This window comes from Oncorhynchus clarkii, chromosome 10 (genome assembly GCF_045791955.1).
Source record: "Oncorhynchus clarkii lewisi isolate Uvic-CL-2024 chromosome 10, UVic_Ocla_1.0, whole genome shotgun sequence".
NCBI classification, from domain to species: Eukaryota; Metazoa; Chordata; class Actinopteri; order Salmoniformes; family Salmonidae; genus Oncorhynchus; species Oncorhynchus clarkii.
The window spans coordinates 8706928-8728801 of NC_092156.1; the positions used below are offsets into that span (position 1 = coordinate 8706928).

The following is a 21874-nucleotide window of genomic DNA, read 5'->3' on the forward strand; positions in this document are numbered from 1 at the left end:
ATCTGGTACTGGTACTGGTACTCCCTGTGTATAGCTCCACATTGATCTGGTACTGGTACTGGTACTGGTACTCCCTGTGTATAGCTCCACATTGATCTGGTACTGGTACTCCCTGTATATAATTCCACATTGATCTGGTACTCCCTGTATATAGCTCCACATTGATCTGGTACTGGTACTCCCTGTATATAGCTGCACATTGATCTGGTACTGGTACTCCCTGTATATAGCTGCACATTGATATGGTACTGGTACTCCCTGTATATAGATCCACATTGATCTGGTACTCCCTGTATAGAACTCCACATTGATCTGGTACTCCCTGTATATAGCTCCACATTGATCTGGTACTGGTACTCCCTGTATATAGCTGCACATTGATCTGGTACTCCCTGTATATAGCTCCACGTTGATCTGGTACTGGTACTCCCTGTATATAGCTGCACATTGATCTGGTACTCCCTGTATATAGCTCCACATTGATCTGGTACTGGTACTCCCTGTATATAGCTCCACATTGATCTGGTACTCCCTGTATATAGCTCCACATTGATCTGGTACTCCCTGTATATAGCTCCACATTGATCTGGTACTGGTACTCCCTGTATATACTGTAGCTGCACATTGATATGGTACTCCTTGTATATAGCTCCACATTGATCTGGTACTGGTACTCCCTGTATATAATTCCACATTGATCTGGTACTCCCTGTATATAGCTCCACATTGATCTGGTACTGCTACTTCCTGTATATAGCTCCACATTGATCTGGTACTGGTACTCCCTGTATGTAGCTCCACATTGATCTGGTACTGCTACTTCCTGTATATAGCTCCACATTGATCTGGTACTGCTACTTCCTGTATGTAGCTCCACATTGATCTGGTACTGCTACTTCCTGTATATAGCTCCACATTGATCTGGTACTGGTACTCCCTGTATGTAGCTCCACATTGATCTGGTACTGCTACTTCCTGTATATAGCTCCACATTGATCTGGTACTGCTACTTCCTGTATATAGCTCCACATTGATCTGGTACTGGTACTCCCTGTATGTAGCTCCACATTGATCTGGTACTGGTACTTCCTGTATATAGCTCCACATTGATCTGGTACTGGTACTTCCTGTATATAGCTCCACATTGATCTGGTACTGCTACTTCCTGTATATAGCTCCACATTGATCTGGTACTGGTACTCCCTGTATGTAGCTCCACATTGATCTGGTACTGCTACTTCCTGTATATAGCTCCACATTGATCTGGTACTGCTACTTCCTGTATATAGCTCCACATTGATCTGGTACTGGTACTTCCTGTATATAGCTGCACATTGATCTGGTACTGCTACTTCCTGTATATAGCTCCACATTGATCTGGTACTGGTACTCCCTGTATGTAGCTCCACATTGATCTGGTACTGCTACTTCCTGTATATAGCTCCACATTGATCTGGTACTGGTACTTCCTGTATATAGCTCCACATTGATCTGGTACTGGTACTCCCTGTATGTAGCTCCACATTGATCTGGTACTGCTACTTCCTGTATATAGCTCCACATTGATCTGGTACTGGTACTTCCTGTATATAGCTGCACATTGATCTGGTACTGCTACTTCCTGTATATAGCTCCACATTGATCTGGTACTGCTACTTCCTGTATATAGCTCCACATTGATCTGGTACTGGTACTCCCTGTATATAGCTCCACATTGATCTGGTACTGCTACTTCCTGTATATAGCTCCACATTGATCTGGTACTCCCTGTATATAGCTCCACATTGATCTGGTACTGCTACTTCCTGTATGTAGCTCCACATTGATCTGGTACTGGTACTTCCTGTATATAGCTCCACATTGATCTGGTACTGCTACTTCCTGTATATAGCTTCATTATTGTGTATTTTATTCCTCTTGTTACTATTTGTATATTATTTTTTAACTGTATTTTTGGGAAAGGGTTGTAGTAAAGCATCTCACCCGTTGTGTTTGGCGCATGTGATACGATTTGATTTACCCTTGTCCTCTGATCCATTCTCTCCTGCCCCTCCCCTCCATTTTCCTCTCCTCCATTCTCCTCTCCTCCATTCTCCTCTCCTTCATTCTCCTCTCCTGCTCTCCCTTCCCCTCCCCTCCATTCTCCTCTCCTCCATTCTCCTCTCCTCCATTCTCCTCTCCTGCTCTCCCTTCCCCTCCCCTCCATTCTCCTCTCCTCCATTCTCCTCTCCTCCATTCTCCTCTCCTCTCCTGCTCTCCCTTCCCCTCTCCTCCATTCTACTCTCCTCCATTCTCCTCCCCTCTCCTCTCCTGCTCTCTCTTCCCCTCCCCTCCCCTCCATTCTCCTCTCCTCCATTCTCCTCCCCTCCCATCTCCTCTATTCTCCTCCCCTCCCCTCCCCTCTCCTCTATTCTCCTCCCCTCTGCTCTCCTGCCTCTCTTGCATTCCCCTCCCCTCTCCTCTCCTGCTCTCTCTTCCCCTCTCCTCCATTCTCCTCCCCTCCTCTATTCTCCTCCCCTCTGCTCTCCTGCCTCTCTTGCATTCTCCTCCCCTCTCCTCTCCTGCTCTCTCTTCCCCTCTCCTCCATTCTCCTCCCCTCCCCTCTCCTCTCCCCTCCTCTATTCTCCTCCCCTCTCCTCTCCTGCTCTCTCTTCCCCTCTCCTCTATTCTCCTCCCCTCCGCTCTCCTGCCTCTCTTGCATTCTCCTCCCCTCTCCTGATCTCTCTTCCCCTCTCCTCCATTCTCCTCCCCTCCCCTCTCCTCTCCCCTCCTCTATTCTCCTCCCCTCTCCTCTCCTGCTCTCTCTTCCCCTCTCCTCTCCATTCTCCTAATCTCTTTCAACTCTGTATCACTAATTTACTGTGGCCAATCTTCAACCCTGCTGTATGCTTCTCCATATTCATAAGTCATTTCATATTTAACCAGATCAAACAGGCCTGCTAGCTGCAGCTACAGTGGCTTGCTGTCGTATTCCACAATATATTTGTTTTATTTCAACACCAGTAAAATATAGTTGTGGTGCCTGGTCAATTATAACTACACTAGTATGTGTACATACTAGTATGCGTACTAGTAAGTACACCCCTTCAAACGAGTGGGATTCAGCTATTTCAGCCACACCCGTCGCTGACAGGTGTATAAAATAGAGTACACGGCCATGCAATCTCCATAGACAAACATTGGCAGTAGAATGGCCGTGCTGAAGAGCACAGTGACGTTCAGCGTGGCACCGTCATATGATGCCCCTGTCAACTGTAAGTGCTGTTGTTGTGTAGTGGAAACGTATAGTTGTGACGCCTGGTCAGTTAACACTATGTAGGTAACAGCCGTCAGCGATAGACAATAATACTGGGAGTCAGTTATGATCGACTTTACTTTAATTGAATTACCTTAAAGCAGAGTTTTGGGGTCAACCATTTCACTACAACTCTACTTTATGAAGTACTGAAAGTGCAGTCTTACCTGGGGTCTTGTGCATTCACAGCCCTTCTACATCTTGTCATTTCGTTTGTCACTGGCCTATGCACAATACCCGATAATATAAAAAGTGGAATTATGTTTTCGAAATGTATATAAATTATTAAAGAATGAAAAGCTGTAGTGTCTTGAGTCAGTAACTATTCAACCCCTTTGTTATGACAAGCCTAAATAAGTTCAGGAGTAAACATGTGCTTAACAAGTCACATTATAAGTTGCATGGACTCACTCTGTGCAATAATAGTGTTTATTAACATGATTTTTGAATGACTACCTAATTTCTGTACCCGACACATACAATTATCTGTAAGGTCCCTCAGTCGAGCAGTGAATTTCAAACACAGATTCAAGCACAAAAAAACAGGGAGGTTTTCCAATGCCTCACAAAGAAGGGCACCGATTGGTACAAATAAAAAAAAGCAGATATTTAATATTTTTTATTTTACTTAAGCAAGTCAGAACATGACAGCCTACCCAACACTGGGCCAATTGTGTAACCACCCTCCCAATCACAACCAGTTATGCTACAGCCTGGAATTGAACCAAGGTCTGTAGTGATGCCTCTAAGCACTGAGATGTAGTGCCTTAGACCGCTCCGCCACTCAGAAGCCCCATAGGGCATATCCCTTTGAGCATGAAAATGGTTGTCTAGCAATGAACCAATTTGACAGAGCTTGGATATTTGTTTAAAAATAATAAATGGGCAAATGTTGCGCAATCCAGGTGTGGAAAACTTAGGGAGAGGTCGAAATTTACACAATATTTACCCAGAGGAAAATGGGGAGGGTTATGCTTTTTCAATTTCAGTCAGGGGGAGTGTTAAGTATTTGTTTTATTTCGTCCAGGGGAGGATCATTTGTAATCAATTAAATGTCATATTACTCAGGGTTTGAAAATGAATTGTTCATTATAGTATCTTGTGTGCCCGATGATGCCCCTCACCCCCTGATTCTCTGCCGGGTGCGCCTAGTGTGGTCTATATCAGCTTCTCAAACCTCGTCCGTTAGCCTGACGGTTTCTAAAGAACTTCACAGGGTGGTGGAAGTGTACGGTGATGAGCTTGATGCACCTTTCCAATAAATATTGAGGGTCTTATTCCTGTGACATGATGATAGATGCTTGACTGCCCGTTTGACAAATAAAAATAATAGCGCTCTTATCCATAATCATTTCATAATGTAGGTTGCGTACCTGCACTGTATCTGCAATCTGTTGAACTGTTGGCTAGAGAGCACGTACCAAGACCAGACTGGGCACATTTGCCATATAGCGCCATTTTGTTTGTGACAAACCCATGACTACAGTTGAAAATGTGATGGTAACCCATTTCAATTGTATTTTTCATTCGGTACATGGGAATTTGACCTGAAACGTTATTTTTTTATGTGCACAACATCATCACTCACAGACTTTTATCCGTAATAAGTCTGTTTGATTGAAACACATTGCTGGTGGGTAAAATGCACATTTTATTTTATGCAGATCTGAGAATATTTGCATAAAAATATTTCGCAAATTGGATGGAAACCTAGCTAGTGATATTCATAGGCTGCGCTACAACTCTTCTATAGCCAAGGACGAGGAGACAAACATTTACTTTGCTTGGGAAGTAATGATTCCCATAGCAGTATGATATTTAATGTCCGGCATTTCAACATACTATAACTAAATCAGTCAGGAGCATGCAAGATAGGCTAAGAAGGAATGAAAATGAATTGATTTAGGCTATATTATTATTACAAGTCTATACATTTAAGAATTCAACTGTGAAGCATTTGTGATACTCGCAGTTCAACAACACATCAACAACAACACATCAACAACACATCAACAACAACACATCAACAACATGCCTATACATTTTACATTTAGTTTTTTTAAACTTAGAATTAAATAATAATTAAACAAAAAAAAAAGACAATTTAATCCATTTTAATCCCAATTTTGTAACACAACAACATGTGGAAAAAGTCAAGGGGTGTGAACACTTTCTGAAGGCTCTGTATACAATTCAACGTTGTTTTCTCAGTTCAATCGGTTTTGGTTGCAAAAGAGTGGAAAAGGAAGGTAATATCCTCTGACTATGGCAAGTTAAAGAACATTCTTTGACCATTGATGGCATAAAGAATCAACATGAAAACCATGCTTTCACTATACATTTCTCAAGGTCAGAGTCAAACGCATGAGCTGTTTTTTTTTTTTAAGGTATGTAAAATACCTTACATGATGGTTAATTTAAAAGCCGACATCAGACATCAACGCTGACCTTCTTTCAGCCTGCTGCTATTAAACAGCAAGGTTAACCGGAGAGATAGGAGTTGAACACCCCGTAAAGCTTCCCCATCTTCTATATCTCTCTTTCTTGCTCTCAATTGTTTCTCTCGTCTTTCATTGTCGTAATTTTTTTTTTATGGCTCAGCAGTGTGGCTCTGTTGTCTGTGGACTTGACAGTCTCAACTTCAACATAAAGAGCCAGTGTGTCTCAAAGAGTATAGATATGGACACAAGATGTTAATATTTCTATCACTTCATGTTCAAACAGGGCGCTGCCTATCGTCCACCTGTGACTTACAATACCAGTGTGTATAGTAACATATGTATCCTCCATCTTCTGTGTGTGTGTGTGTGTGTGTGTGTGTGTGTGTGTGTGTGTGCTCCCCAGGTCGTCCCCTACCTCCCACACCTTCGTCCAGCCTGCTACCCCCCGCCCCACCTCCACCCACCGGTCCATCCCATCCTGCCCCCCCAGCCATCAGGGAGTGCCAAGTGCCCCTGCTGGACAGCCGCTCCCCCCACGTCATGCTGGACCCCCCTCCTGACGACGAATTCTCCCCTAATTCATACCTACTCCGGGCCTGCGCCCCTCCACCCCAACCCCCCTCCGCGGGTAAGACCTCTTCCCAAGCCAATGTACTGTACACTATCGTAGATAATCCATCTATCATGGAATCTCTCTCTGTCTCTCTTCGCTGTGGTTCAGGAATGTATACAGTCTGTTGAATGATTTAAATGTAGATTTACAACCAAAAAGTGAGTGAATTGTAAACGATAAAGCCACATCTTTGACGGTAAAGGACATTCTACAATGATCATATGTAAATGTTATTTTTTTTACTGATCCTTGATGTTCTTTAAAAATAACTAATTTGCTTCAGGTATAACATCAAATGTATCTGTTAAGATTTCATTTCATTGCCAGGTCGCAATTGTAAATGAGAACTTGTTCTCAACTTGCCTACCTGGTTAAATAAAGGTGAAAAAATAATAATAATAATAATAATTGATATACTGCATTTTCCAAATATTGTGTTTTTCACACACAAAAAAAGTAAGTAGTCATTAAGGATCTTCATAAAAATAGGAAAGTGTTTTGAAAGCTGCGCCTTTATTTGTAATTTAGCCAATTGTGCGCCTCCCTATGGGACTCCCGATCACGGTCAGTTGTGATAGAGCCCGGGATCAAACCAGGGTCTGTAGTGACGCCCCTACCACTGCGAGGCAGTGCTTTAGACTGCTGCGCCACTCAGGAGGCCAATCAGAATGTATTATTTTCATATTAATAACTACCATTCCATAGTAAATTAGGAAACCTTATCATTGACTCAGTTTCTAGCTGTGCATGTGAGACGGGTTGCATATTAAATAGGCACTCATTTAGGGTTTGTATTTCCACTGTCATCCGTGGTCTATTGGATGAAATAAAGAGAGCTTGTTAGTGTACAATATTTAAATAATAGACATACATTTTAATTGCTTAAGAATATGTTACTTATCAAGTGGAAATGTAGTGTTTATTTTCAATTCAAAGAAGGCAAACTGGTGAAATTACCAATGCTTTGGAAATTGATAAATATCCATGTATTGGAATTGTGGTTTAATTAATTATTATGTTATTGAATTGAATTTGAAATGCATAAATATATATATATATATTTTTTTTTATGCATTTCAAACTCAGTTCAATATATATATATATATATATATATATATATATATATATATATATATATATATATATATATATATCCACAGTAAGAGGTTTGAATAACACTGTGAAAAGGATAATGCCCTTTTTAGTGTGAGAGCTGTTTTAGAAGACTGCCTGAAATAGTTTTAGTGGGATGGAGTTTTGGCCTGCCTGGTCACATCACCAGGTGGTAAATTAGTAAATGTATCAATAAGAAAGAGTTCCAAACAACTCTGCCAATAACAGCTAGTTTTCAGTTTTCCCCTCCCAACTCAAACCACTCCCAGAAAGTCCAGACAAAATTGTTGCTTGAGAAATTGGTCTTTGCTAAAGAAGCTAACTTTATTTCACTGTAAGGTACTTAATTGTTACGCAGCTGATATTGAGATAAAAAAAAAACGTCTGCATAGACACTTAAAGATGCAATATCGCTCCACCATTTCCTGTTTGCTAAAATTCTAAAAGTTCACCTCATTTCCGTTTAAGTGACAAAACAGGCAGTCATTGTTTAAAGAGTCATCGTACCGTCTAAACCAATGTGAAATATTTTCCATAACCCAAATGATGTATTTTCAGCTGTTTGAAACTGGTGTACAAAACCCGAGAGTAAAAGTAGCAAAAAAAAATGTAACTTAAGACCGGGAAGCATACAAATAGCTTACAATGAACATATCTACCGCTTCTTAGACTTGCTTTCAATGAGAATGACAGATCTATAACACACAGTTCTACGATATTCAAAAGCATTATTCATTAGAAATGGTGTGGAAATAGGCCCACTTAATTCATTTTCATATTCTCTGCCCGTAATAGCTTTACCTTTTGTGCGCTACCATGAACAAGCAAGAAAATTGTGCGTCTCTGAGTATGCTTTCTTTCCAAACACGGTGATTGCGCAGCTGTTAGTTTTTTTTTCTAATCACGTCGGCATTCAGAATGATACTTCCTAGGTGACTGAATTCTCCTCAGTGGGAGAGGACGGTGAAAGGAAAGGATTTCAGATGATTACTGCGACGTCACACAGAGACTCTGCTTGTAGCCGGAGCTACAGACTTAGGGGGAGAGCTTTGTCTGCGTTTCCAATGGTTGCTCTCACTCTTTTTGTGTGTGTGTTTTTTTCTTCTGACTGTACATTCAACACTATTGATATATTCCTTGTGTATTTATCTCTAAAACGTGGAAGCACAGCGTTTGGCTATTGTGGATTCATGTTGCATAGTTCTGGGACTATGATTATTATTATTATTATTTTATTTTTTTACATACCAGTGAATATTCCCTTAATATATTGTGAAGAAATGATGTACTCTAGGTTATATATTTTTCTTGCCAGGGCACTTGAAGAAATTGACTAAAAATAGGACATTTTTACATGGATTATTGAAAAAAATTGGGTGTTGGAAAAGACTCTCAAAGACCCTCAGTCTAAACGGAAATATAACATTTTTGAAATGCAGGACGTTTGAATTCCATTGGTCAGGTTTTCTTGACACAATATATTTCCAACCCACTGCGTCTGTGAACCACAAAGTAATTGTACATTATGGAGTAATACAAGTAGGAATTTTACATTAAATCAAATTTTCCCGTTTATGGTTTCCGATTTAGCAGGTATCAGACACTTTTGTGTCCGAAGTTTATAGTGAAGTGCGACAGGCTCTTTCTTCTGAGGACCTGCTCCTTGACGTGTTGCCTTCTGATCCACATCATCCCAAAGCCTTTGAAGTTGAAAGGTCACGGACTCCCATTGTTGGGGGTCATGTGGTTTCCTCCTTGAATAGATTGAGATGACACCTCACTAAATCGAAAAGAGAAAATATATATTCTCTGTGCTTGGTCACCCTGGCTCTTTCTAATCAATGTGATGTAAATTTCCTGTTTAAGGGCAATCAGGAGAGCTTTTACTCTGAGCAATAACTGCCAATAACCCACATAATCATAGAATTAAGACAACATACTGAATGAAGCATGATGGGAATTAATGGCAGGAAAGCTGTGAAAGAGATCTCCAACCTCTTCTATGGATCTGAATTGCTAAGTGGGGGAGGGGGGGGGGGGGTGTTCAGAATTCGAGAGCAACGTGATTTTAGCCAATTTAAAACGATCTCAAATTGGTTTACTTTTCCGAGGAGACTCAATCATGGCGAAGCTAACCATATTGTACGTGACCTTCTGTGTTCGGTCTGAGACAACACTGGCCGATGTCGTAATATATTGATTGAGGAATCAGCAATTGGATTTTCATTATGATAGCCTGTGCTTCTTGTTTTCAACAGATACACATAGTAGTAGATACCCTAGTCATAGACTGTTGTCTCTGCTACCGCAAGGCAAGCGGTACCGGAGGGCCAAGTCTAGTCATAGACTGTTCTCTCTGCTACCACACGGCAAGCAGTACCTGAGCTCCAAGTCTAGTCATAGACTGTTCTCTCTGCTACCACACGGCAAGCGGTACCGGAGCTCCAAGTCTAGGTCCAAGAGGCTTTTAAACAGCTTCTACCCCCAAGCCATAACACTCTTGAACAGCTAGTCAAATGGCTACCCAGACTATTTGCATTGACCCCCACCCTTTTACGCTGCTGCTACTCTCTGTTATCATCTATGCATAGTCACTTTAATAACTCTACCTACATGTACATATTACCTCATTTACCTTGACTAACCGGTGCCCCCGCACATTGACTCTGTACCGGTACCCCCTGTATATAGCCTTGCTTGTTATTTACTGCTGCTCTTAAATTATTTCCTACTTTTTATTTTTCTTAAAACTGCATTGTTAAGGGCTTGTAAGTAAGTATTTTACAGTAAGGTTTACATCTGTTGTATTTGACGCATGTGACAAATAAAGTTTGTTTTGATTTAGTACGATATTCCTATTAATGATTGTGTTGGGTTATGTATTACTGCATGGCCTTTCTGCTCTTAGAGGGGCTGTGTTTCTGGAAATGGGAGTGTAACATTTCTTCACGCTGTGTTTTGCATTAGGCCTAAGTGTGGAAAAGAGTCAGACAGATATAATCAGAGCAGATTAGAGGAGTTTAGTAAACAGCAAAATGCAGCAACAAGAGGCTAATTTGGTGAAAATATGTGCAATTTCCCAGTGTCCCTGCTGCTTAAGTGTCGACATATTCTATTACAAAATGTTTAGGTTATTTGTAAAATATGCTGTACTGCATATTACAGAGTATTGGATCTCTCATTGGGGCGGCAGGGTAGCCTAGTGGTTAGAGCGTTGGACTAGTAACCGGAAGGTTGCAAGTTCAAACCCCCAAGCTGACAAGGTACAAATTGAATTATGGACCGGCATTGATTTGGGGCGGCAGGGTGGTTACAGTGTAGGGGCGGCAGGGTAGCCTAGTGGTTAGAGCGGATAACCGGAAGGTTGCAAGTTCAAACCCCCTAGCTGACAAGGTACAAATCTGTTGTTCTGCCCCTGAACCCACTGTTCCTCGGCCGTCATTGAAAATAAGAATTTGTTCTTAACTGAGTTAAATAAAGGTAAAATAAATTGTTAACATACCACATCAACAAAAACTAAGAAGTTACCGTTATCACTATAATTAATTTAGTTCCTTAATTTTGAAAAGTGGTACATTACGATATTTTGGTAAATTAAGTAAATATCTTTTGAATTATAAAAAAAAATTTAAGGGCCACTTTGTAACATCATATTCAATATATCCAGCGTCGTGCCAGTGTCTACATATAGTAGCAGTCAAAAGTTTGGACACACCTACTCATCAAGAGTGTCTACATATAGTAGCAGTCAAAAGTTTGGACACGCCTACTCATCAAGAGTGTCTACATATAGTAGCAGTCAAAAGTTTGGACACACCTACTCATCAAGAGTGTCTACATATAGTAGCAGTCAAAAGTTTGGACACACCTACTCATCAAGAGTGTCTACATATAGTAGCAGTCAAAAGTTTGGACACACCTACTCATCAAGAGTGTCTACATATAGTAGCAGTCAAAAGTTTGGACACACCTACTCATCAAGAGTGTCTACATATAGTAGCAGTCAAAAGTTTGGACACACCTACTCATCAAGAGTGTCTACATATAGTAGCAGTCAAAAGTTTGGACACACCTACTCATCAAGAGTGTCTACATATAGTATCAGTCAAAAGTTTGGACACACCTAATCATCAAGAGTGTCTACATATAGTAGCAGTCAAAAGTTTGGACACACCTACTCATCAAGAGTGTCTACATATAGTAGCAGTCAAAAGTTTGGACACACCTACTCATCAAGAGTGTCTACATACAGTAGCAGTCAAAAGTTTGGACACACCTACTCATCAAGAGTGTCTACATACAGTAGCAGTCAAAAGTTTGGACACACCTACTCATCAAGAGTGTCTACATACAGTAGCAGTCAAAAGTTTGGACACACCTACTCATCAAGAGTGTCTACATATAGTAGCAGTCAAAAGTTTGGACACACCTACTCATCAAGAGTGTCTACATATAGTAGCAGTCAAAAGTTTGGACACACCTACTCATCAAGAGTGTCTACATATAGTAGCAGTCAAAAGTTTGGACACGCCTACTCATCAAGAGTGTCTACATATAGTAGCAGTCAAAAGTTTGGACACGCCTACTCATCAAGAGTGTCTACATATAGTAGCAGTCAAAAGTTTGGACACGCCTACTCATCAAGAGTGGTGCAAAGGGTGGCTACTTTGAAGAATCTCAAATATAAAATATATAAACACCTTTTTGGTTACTACATGATTCCATATGTGTTATTTCCTAGTTTTGATGTCTTCACTATTATTCTACAATGTAGAAAATAGTTTTTAAAAATAAAGAAAAACCCTTGAATGAGTAGCTGTGTCCCGAACTTTTGGCTGGTACTGTAATGCGAAAAATGGTGCGTTTCTATGATCTGCGGTTAAAAATATTAACAAAACAAAAAATGCACACAAGGTAGGATTAAAAGTAAGAAAAACAGGGATTTTCAAAAATTTACAACACGTTTTTAGCCAAGAGGGAGGGTATTTTCTGGCTCCTCACACCACCACGAACCTCAATATAAAAATGTTGTAACTTTTGATGATGTCATCAGGTAGAACTTTTTTTTTTTTACTTTCTATTTGTATTTTCTACAAAACATTTTTTTTAAATCGTTATTTTCACATAATAGACACTGGTATTGTGCTGGAGGTAATGAAAATGAGTTTGAAAAGTGGAGGAATTTCCCTTTTAATATATATTTTTGTTGCTCATTTTCATCAATTAGTACACAATAGTTTCAGTAAGTAATTCAATAAAAGTGGTCACAATAGATTGTATGTATTCTGTTTAGAAATATAATTAAGTGATAATAGCCAGGAAGCCGGTGTTTGGAGGATATATTGGCACGGGTGTTGTTTGGCCCGAGACGTTGTCGAGACAGTAAGGTTTAAACAAATCTCCGTTGTTGAAAACTAAATGTTAGTCTAAAAGCCATGTGAGATAATGCCAAGCTTTTTTATAATGAAGATAAAGTTTATAACTTCCTTGCCTGGGCTGATGAGGCAGTGGATAGCTCAGTCAGATGGAACAGAGTAAATAGGCTTTTAAACAACATAGATTTAGACGGTGGTAAATTGTGGAATAGACCCCGGCTGGAATGCGGTTCTAACCAATCAGAATTCAGGATTAGACCTACTCGTTTTATAATTAGGCTCATAGAAAAGACAGGACGAAGCACCGTAATATAAAGGTTTCTGTATTTTATTGACTCAATCATGGCACTCAAACATCCAAAAAGTGCATATTGAAATATTCAAAAGCAACAACAAAAATTACCTCCTGTTATTCACATATTTAGTTTATATATGTAAATTGGTATGTTTCTGAAATAAATAAGCAAAGAATCTTTCAATTTATCTCATGCCACTTTTTATTCATCACATGCAATAAAATCTATCAAAGTCTGCAAGGTGGTTAAAATAACATAGATTTTTCCATGGTATCAAATGTCAATAGGTATCACCAAGCGCCATGTCTACGGCACGGAAAAACATTTCACCACAGTCTTATGGAAGTTGATGGCCTGGCACTGCAGTATAAAAGGCTTTAATACGATTCTATGCTTCCCATCCTGTTTGGGAGTCGGAAATCATAGTTTTTGACTACACACAATTAGCCCAGATTGTTAAGACATGCAGTCACATGAATTTACAATGTAGACATTGTGCCGTTATGTTCTTTATGGAAAGGAACATAGGAGTATTTTTTGGGGGGGGGGTTTTGAGAGGTATGAAAGATCTGTTGAGATTTCCTTATCATCAATTGCATTGAGATTTCAAACACATCTCCTTTGTCAAGTGGGCTTTTCCTTTTGCCATTGTTCTGGAGAGAAAAACAACAATATTTTAATTGCCTGTTGTTTTCCGTTCTGGTATCTCTATCCCGTGTTGATTCTTATAATGAATCCTGCCGTCGTTTTATGTAGATGTTCTTGTATGTAGAGCACATGCAGCTCACATCCTGCTGTCATTTTATATAGAGGTTGTGTGTAAAGCACATGCAGCTCACATTCTATATTGTAATAGGATACTGGAATTGTCTACAAATCATTCTAACGTGCTGTTTTGTAATTTAATTTCCCCTCCATCTGCACACATCGCGTCGTTTCAGTCTTCTTTACTTTTCTTGTAAAATCACCTCACCGAGGGTAACATTTTGACCAACAACCACCAAGAAGCTAAAATAATGAAATGGGATAATGAACCATTTTTTCCTTCGTATTGCATTTGTATTTTCTTGCCCGTATGCCTAGGGCTTTACAATTATGGACCGAGTCCCTTGGAGTTATGACAGCACTCTACTCCTCTAATTCATGACATATCCCATCACTGTGTGTGTTAAAGTTGGATGACTTGTGTTTCGTGCTCCTAAATTCTACATAATATTGTTCTAGCAGATTTTTAATTCCCATGGTCATATTTAAATGCATAGTACACCTTCCTTATTGCGGCAGTGTTGCATCTCTCCTAAACAAATTATAAACGTGGCCTTCAAAACATACATACTGTCCTTGAAGCCTTCCTACCCTGTCTTTCAGCCCTGCTTCTGGCCTATCCACAGTGCCGGCTGTGTGCACTTGGTTTGTGTTGTTAGCTAATCCATGCTACAGCATTCGCACCTTGTGACCGCTCCGTCACTCGTCCAGAGGCCGTCTGATTCTCAGGTGTAATGGGGGGGGATGGAGATAGGAGGAGAAGGAAGGTAATGGAATCGGCACTGAATGTGTGCCTGTTAGTACCTGTCTGTCTCTCCACACACCAACTCTCTGGGAAGGTTTAGCAAGAACTGCATGTGAGCAGTAGGTGACGCATTAGCTACTCCTGGAAAGAGCCATGCTGTGAGTATATTAACGCTACCAATGCATTATTCATCTGATGTTTTTTTTCTCCCCTTTTTGCTATTTCGGGTGTCTTTGCATTTGATTTAAAAAAAATAAAATAATCCAACAAGGAAATCACAAGAGGTTTGTCTGGCGTGTTGAATGTTTGATCACTCCATTCTCTATACCTCGTCGTTACCGAAGGAAAATCCATTTTTTTCTGCTCTTTAAGCGTTTGAATAAATGGTATTAATGTCACAGATTGTGTCTCTGGTCATGAGTGCAATTTCTCGTCTCCCTGTCTGTTGTCACTGAATAGTTCTAACTGTCTAATTAGTGGAGATGAGTGGCTGAGGCAGAGATATGCTGTGCTCGGAATATTTAAACCCCCCCCCCCCACCTCATTTGCACTACTGTACCTCAATCTCTGCTTATTAATTAAATCCCCATGAAAAAATTAGATCAAGGGGAGAGGGCACGTCCAGATCCTCAGGTACGGGTATGATCCACGGCTTCTCAAGTATGTCTGCTCCCTGATCTGACTCAGTGTGGTGTTGCTGTGGGTCTGTTACACCACCCATCCTATCGCTCTGGAAACGCCCAACAGAATTGTCAACATACAGTTTATTCACTGAACAGAAGTCATCGGAAAAACAAAATTTAACCGACCTCGTTTAATCCTGCCATTCTCTCTCATCATAGGCTACTAGCAGTGGAAGATAATGCAGTCTGGACACCCACAGCTGAACCATGGGACTTTTAATATCCATTACACTGTGCTTATCAATTTGCAGCCCAAGCCAAATGTTAACCCATTCAGGCAGGCATCCACCACACGTTGAGGCGCTGAGTGCTGTGATGAGTGCACACTTACCCTTGGGCTTGTTTCAATTGAGACATTTTCACCTGTCTTTGGTGTGTGTGAAGAGGTCGATAGGAGAAACTAACAAAAGAGTGGAAGACAGAAGCATGCCCCCTCTCCAATCATGCCACCACATTTATTTTTAAGCAACTTGAGTCACAGTAAAAAAAATTTAAAAAAAATCGTAATTTCTATGACCTGCTTTCTCGGGTCTACTCCTGCCGTGTGAACATTGTGTCTTTTATCCAAATGGGCATTTATGCTTTTACTCGTATTGTTTTTTCCAAGGTTCCCACCGCCCATGCTGGTGAAATTTATTTGAATCCTTGTCATTCTAGCCCGTAGTCTGCAAAGCTGAGCTGCAGTAATTTCAACATCGCCATGCACCACTAACAACAGCGTGTGGAAGAAGCTGTTGTGTGGGGCGTTTCCATTTCACCCTGCATTGCCTCTGAACTGTAATTACTTTGAGCCTTTTTTAGTCCCTTTTAGCTTACTGTCTTTTTTTTTTCTCTCTCTACATGACAGCTGAGTCGGGCTATAAAACACACTCTACACCTGGGTCATTATCGCAAACAAGTTATGTAGCCTGGACTCCTAACGGTTGGACAAATAAATAGGCATATAGGTCATTTCAAGTTCAAACTGAGTTCCATCCTTTTGTAAACAAATTGCCTTGAACATTCAGCCAGCTTTTTGTTCAGAAATAATACAAAAAAACAACAAACCATGAAGTGGGCTCTCGTCCCGGGGTTTATTGTTGTTGTTGTTGTCCTTCACATAATGTAGGTTTGCACAGTTAATTAGAATTCAACTATTCATCGTGAAATGATCGGAGAAGAGAAAACATTGAAATAAAAACACATTTAGAAAATGGAAGATGGAGGGGGAATGAATGTCATGTTTATGGTTGGGATGAATACAGCACAGTGCTGTTTCACTTCTCAGCAGTTGTTACATTGAATGGGCTTTATGATGCAGGCTGAGATGCGAAGGGAAGCTGTGTACTGTCACGTCCTGACCATAGAGAGTCCTTATTTTCTATGGTGGAGTAGGTCAGGGCGTGACTGGGGGTGATTCATTTTATTTATTTCTATGTGGTGTTCTACATTTATTCTCTTTGTTGGTGATTTGTATGATTCCCAATTAGAGGCAGCTGGTAATCGTTGTCTCTATTTGGGGATCATATTTAAGTAGTTATTTTTCCCTCCTGTGTTTTGTGGGATATTGTTTATGTGTAGGTACATGTTAGCACTCCATTGTTGTGCGGCAGGGTAGCCTAGTGGTTAGAGTGTGGAGGCGGCAGGGTAGCCTAGTGGTTAGAGTGTAGAGGCGGCAGGGTAGCCTAGTGGTTAGAGTGTAGAGGCGGCAGGGTAGCCTAGTGGTTAGAGCGCTGGACTAGTAACCGGAAGGTTGCAAGTTCAAACCCCCGAGCTGACAAGGTACAAATCTGTCGTTCTGCCCCTGAACTGTTCCTAGGCCGTCATTGAAAATAAGAATTTGTTCTTAACTGACTTGCCAAGTTAAATAAAGGTGATACAAAATTGTCACGTTTAGTCTTTATTGTTTTGTTATGTGGTTCACTTCCTATTTCTAATAAAAGATGTGGAACCCAGATCACGCTGCACGTTGGTCCTAGTGTGCTTCCAACGACGGTCGACAGTCCGGAACCTCCAACGACGGTCCACAGTCCGGAACCTCCAGCGACGTTCCACAGTCCGGAACCTCCAGCGACGGTCCACAGTCCGGAACCTCCAGCGACGGTCCACAGTCCGGAACCTCCAACGACGGTCCACAGTCCGGAACCTCCAACGACGGTCCACAGTCCGGAACCTCCAGCGACGGTCCACAGTCCGGAACCTCCAACGACGGTCCACAGTCCGGAACCTCCAACGACGGTCCACAGTCCGGAACCTCCAGCGACGGTCCACAGTCCGGAACCTCCAGCGACGGTCCACAGTCCGGAACCTCCAGCGACGGTCCACAGTCCGGAACCTCCAGCGACGGTCCACAGTCCGGAACCTCCAACGACGGTCCACAGTCCGGAACCTCCAACGACGGTCCACAGTCCGGAACCTCCAACGACGGTCCACAGTCCGGAACCTCCAACGACGGTCCACAGTCCGGAACCTCCAACGACGGTCCACAGTCCGGAACCTCCAACGACGGTCCACAGTCCGGAACCTCCAACGACGGTCCACAGTCCGGAACCTCCAACGACGGTCCACAGTCCTGAACCTCCAACGACGGTCCACAGTCCGGAACCTCCAACGACGGTCCACAGTCCGGAACCTCCAACGACGGTCCACAGTCCGGAACCTCCAACGACGGTCCACAGTCCGGAACCTCCAGCGACGGTCCACAGTCCGGAACCTCCAACGACGGTCCACAGTCCGGAACCTCCAACGACGATCCTAGTGTGCTTCCAGCGAACGTGACAGAACGCTTCCTTTGTCTCTACAGGGGCTGGGAGACAAAGGAAACAAAACCATTTTTACTAGGATACGACCCACTGATATAAATCTTTGTTTTTAAATTAAAACATATTTTTTTACCCCTCAATAATTCTGCATTTTGGTAAAAAAATAAATCATGTGTAATTATATTAATTACAATATCCCCCTCTTTCATTTGAGAAAATGTAATTTTTTTATGATACATACCAAGAAAACGGACACACTCCATTTCAATTTCTGTATAGCGACGAGCTGCCGCTCAATCAGAAAAGCAATTAACCTTTCAGAAGTTTCTTAATTCTATATCCATAGAGTGGTAATTACCAACATGGCTGCATGTTATTAAGTTTGTATCCTCATTTACTAAATGTTTGTTTTCCTCTCTTGCTTCTCATACGACATTGTTTTGTTTGTAATTGGAATGATTGTCTTCCAGGCTGAAAGAAAAAAGGTCAAATTTTCTGTTTTGAGGATAGGTTGAGTGAGTGCACTTGTTCTGCCTGGCTCATATGGTGCTTTATGTTCATGTCTTTATGCTGCAGGATTAAGTCACCATGTCGTCCATTCTGAAAAAGCTGTTGCTCCCACCACTAAAGCAGCAGAGCGGCTAGGTGCCCCGCCAGTCCTCTACTGTGCAACACAACTGAGTTTTTTTAAGATGGAGCTTATTGTTTAAATAGTTATAAAGATAGTGGCCTGTGGTGTTTCACCTGTTGTACCGAGCCACAGCTGATCCTTTGTGGATGGACCGGCTGTGGCATTAAAGAGAAGTACGGGGACTTTTTATTAGACTCTATTAAAACGCAATACAGGGGACTACTAAAGGCCAGCGCGCTGCTGAACGCTGTAATCTGCCTATTACAGTAGTGACTTTGACAACCCCGCTGCTCAGATCTCCTATGTATTAAACAGATATGGAGGTGACCATTGTGTCTGTGGGATTCCACTGGTTCACACAGGGGTGTAGTTCCTCGGGGTTAGAAACCGGAGCCTCCGACGGCAACGGCCCTTTTTGTGTGACCACAGACCTGTAAAAGGAAACTGCACAGGCTCATTGAGGGTTGGTAGACAACCTCCCTGGCTGTCGGCTCGATTTGGAGCCTGAACGGCAGTTTGCAGGGTGAAAACGATGATAAAAGGCGTAGGATCTGAGCACGGCCAAGGTTATCAGAACACATTAAAGCGCTAGTCCCAGAATGTCATTGTGTTTAGCCGGAGCTGCAGTGTGGAGTGGTGCATTTGATGACCAGGTCACAGTATAATCCACTGCTATTGTGCAGCTCAGATTGTTCCAAAGCTCCCAGCGTCCCTGCAGTCCAAACCCAGCTTTTGTGAAGTGTGGGTTTTGTATCGCTGTTTTTTTTTATGCTGTTCTTACACAGTGTGGTGCGGGAGATTACACACCCTGGCCCTCCAAACCAGAGCTGATCACATCCCCTCTTTCATCTATCAGCTCCTCTTTTTCACAAGACATTTTGTGTGAAGGGCCTCTCCTTTTCTTAGCTCAAACTGTCACTTCCTGGTGTGAGGCTGATTCTTCCACTACTTATCAGTTCCATACTGTATATGTAAGAGAGTAGGCCCACTGTATTTTATCATATTGACTTTATATATGGTAACTGCTATGTTTATGCTACTCCTGGAATGTTCAATGAAGTATGCAAGGATAGGCCGAAGAAACCCCAATGGAGAATAGATGTTATTGTGTGTGTGTGTGTGTGTGTGTGTGTGTGTGTGTGTGTGTGTGTGTGTGTGTGTGTGTGTGTGTGTGTGTGTGTGTGTGTGTGTTTTTGTGTGTGTGTGTGTGTGTGTGTTTTTTGTATGTGTGTGTGTGTGTGTGTGTGTGTGTGTGTGTGTGTGTCCACACAGTAGGATTTGCCTTTAGATCAGTCAGTAAGACTGTTATGGCATTATGGAAGATGTAAACAAATGTCCTTTCTTTTTCCTCTTAGCGGAATATGTCCATTAATTTATCTAGCCACTGTTTGATCAAGGCTATTTCCTGTATGTCCATCATGCACTGCAGGCTGTACAGGATGAGTGGGGGCACTAAGTTTTTTAAATATATTTATTTATTCTGTATCATATCTGTAGATTGAAATTAGAATTGTCCAAATATTTCTTTGTAGACTTTAATAATTAGTGATATTTTCTAATAGCACTTCATTAATTTGGAGATATTTAGATCTCATTTGCCAAAATATGAAGTTTTACCTACTTTCATTATCTTTTAATTAAATGGTATGATTTACGGTTGCTACAAAAATGCAGAAAAATATTTTAATTGCATTATTTGATTAAAAGTTTAAAAGTAGAGAAAATATTTTTGATTGCATTTATTTGAATAGTTTTAGTCACACAATTAAAATGTTTAACTTTCACAAAGTTAATTCACAGCTTTCAATTGTCATGTTTCCCTTTATTAGTTGCACATGGAGAAGGGCTTACATAGCAGTATTACAGATGAGCTTTGTTTCTTTGTAAGCTCTTCATGCATTTGATGTTTATTATCAGGCCTTCTCTCTCTGCCTTTTTGTCAGCAAACATTGTATTGAGTTGCAATATGATAAACATTGTATTGAGTTGCAATATGATAAACATTGTATTGAGTTGCAATATGATAAACATTGTATTGAGTTGCAATATAATAAACATTGTATTGAGTTGCAATATAATAAACATTGTATTGAGTTGCAATATAATAAACATTGTATTGAGTTGCAATATAATAAACATTGTATTGAGTTGCAATATAATAAACATTGTATTGAGTTGCAATATAATAAACATTGTATTGAGTTGCAATATAATAAACATTGTATTGAGTTGCAATATGATAAACATTGTATTGAGTTGCAATATAATAAACATTGTATTGAGTTGCAATATGATAAACATTGTATTGAATTACAATATGATAAACATTGTATTGAACTACAGTGTGATAAACTTTGAATTAAGTTACAATGTGATAAACTTTGTATTGAGTTACAATGTGATAAACTTTGTATTGAGTTACAATGTGATTTGGTCACTCTAAATTGGATTTAGTCTGTGATTTGCTCTGTAAAATCTTGTACTTTATAAGTGTACCATTTAAAAACAAATGTTTAGGTGTTTTCTTATTTGGATCTGACCGTGCTCTCTTATAGCAACTTGTAACACGATATGAAAAACGTTCCATACGAAACACAACATTCAGACATGCATCACTGTCAATGGAAGCCTTCATTAAATCAGTCAAAACAGGCTGGGGAGTTTTTCAATCTCTGCGCTAGTACACCATTCCGGTCAATCAACGAGCCCTAATTGGTTCCTGTGTTCTCTTTCAGGTCCTCCGAACCACCATCACAGTCAGTCTCTGCGGCCGCCGCTCCCTCCTCCTCACAACCACCACCAGTCGTCTGCAAGCTCCCTGAACCCCAACACCCTGGCCAGCCGTCGCGGCCCAGCCCACGCCCCCTCGGTGGCACCCGGGGAGGGTCCCTCCACACCAGAGTCAGTCCAGCTTCAGGACAGCTGGGCGCTGAACAGCAGCGTTCCTCTGGAGACCAGGTCAGTTTACCTGTCACCCTGTCTTTCCTGGCCACCTGCCATGATGTTTGGACACCTTCCCTGTTTAGGGGGAGAGGAAAGCATTCTGTTTCCTATCAGTTCCTTGTACTGTTCAGTTGGTTGGACTTAAACCTTGGACTTAAAGCTTCTGGTCAGGTTTGTGGGAGCCCAGCTGGTAGAGCTCTCAACCCAACATCCCATCCTGCCATAGCCCATCT

The 21874-nt window shown here is 41.2% G+C and overlaps 1 protein-coding gene across 1 annotated transcript in view; it reads left to right on the top strand.

Moving 5' to 3' along the window:
- Positions 1-21874, top strand: part of LOC139417976 (teneurin-2-like) — a 343240-nt gene that overhangs the window by 220182 nt on the left and 101184 nt on the right. Inside the window, exons 4-5 of the mRNA XM_071167012.1 lie at positions 6140-6364; positions 21434-21656. Of these exons, the coding sequence (XP_071023113.1) occupies positions 6140-6364; positions 21434-21656 (448 nt within the window). The remainder of the gene's footprint in view (positions 1-6139; positions 6365-21433; positions 21657-21874) is intronic.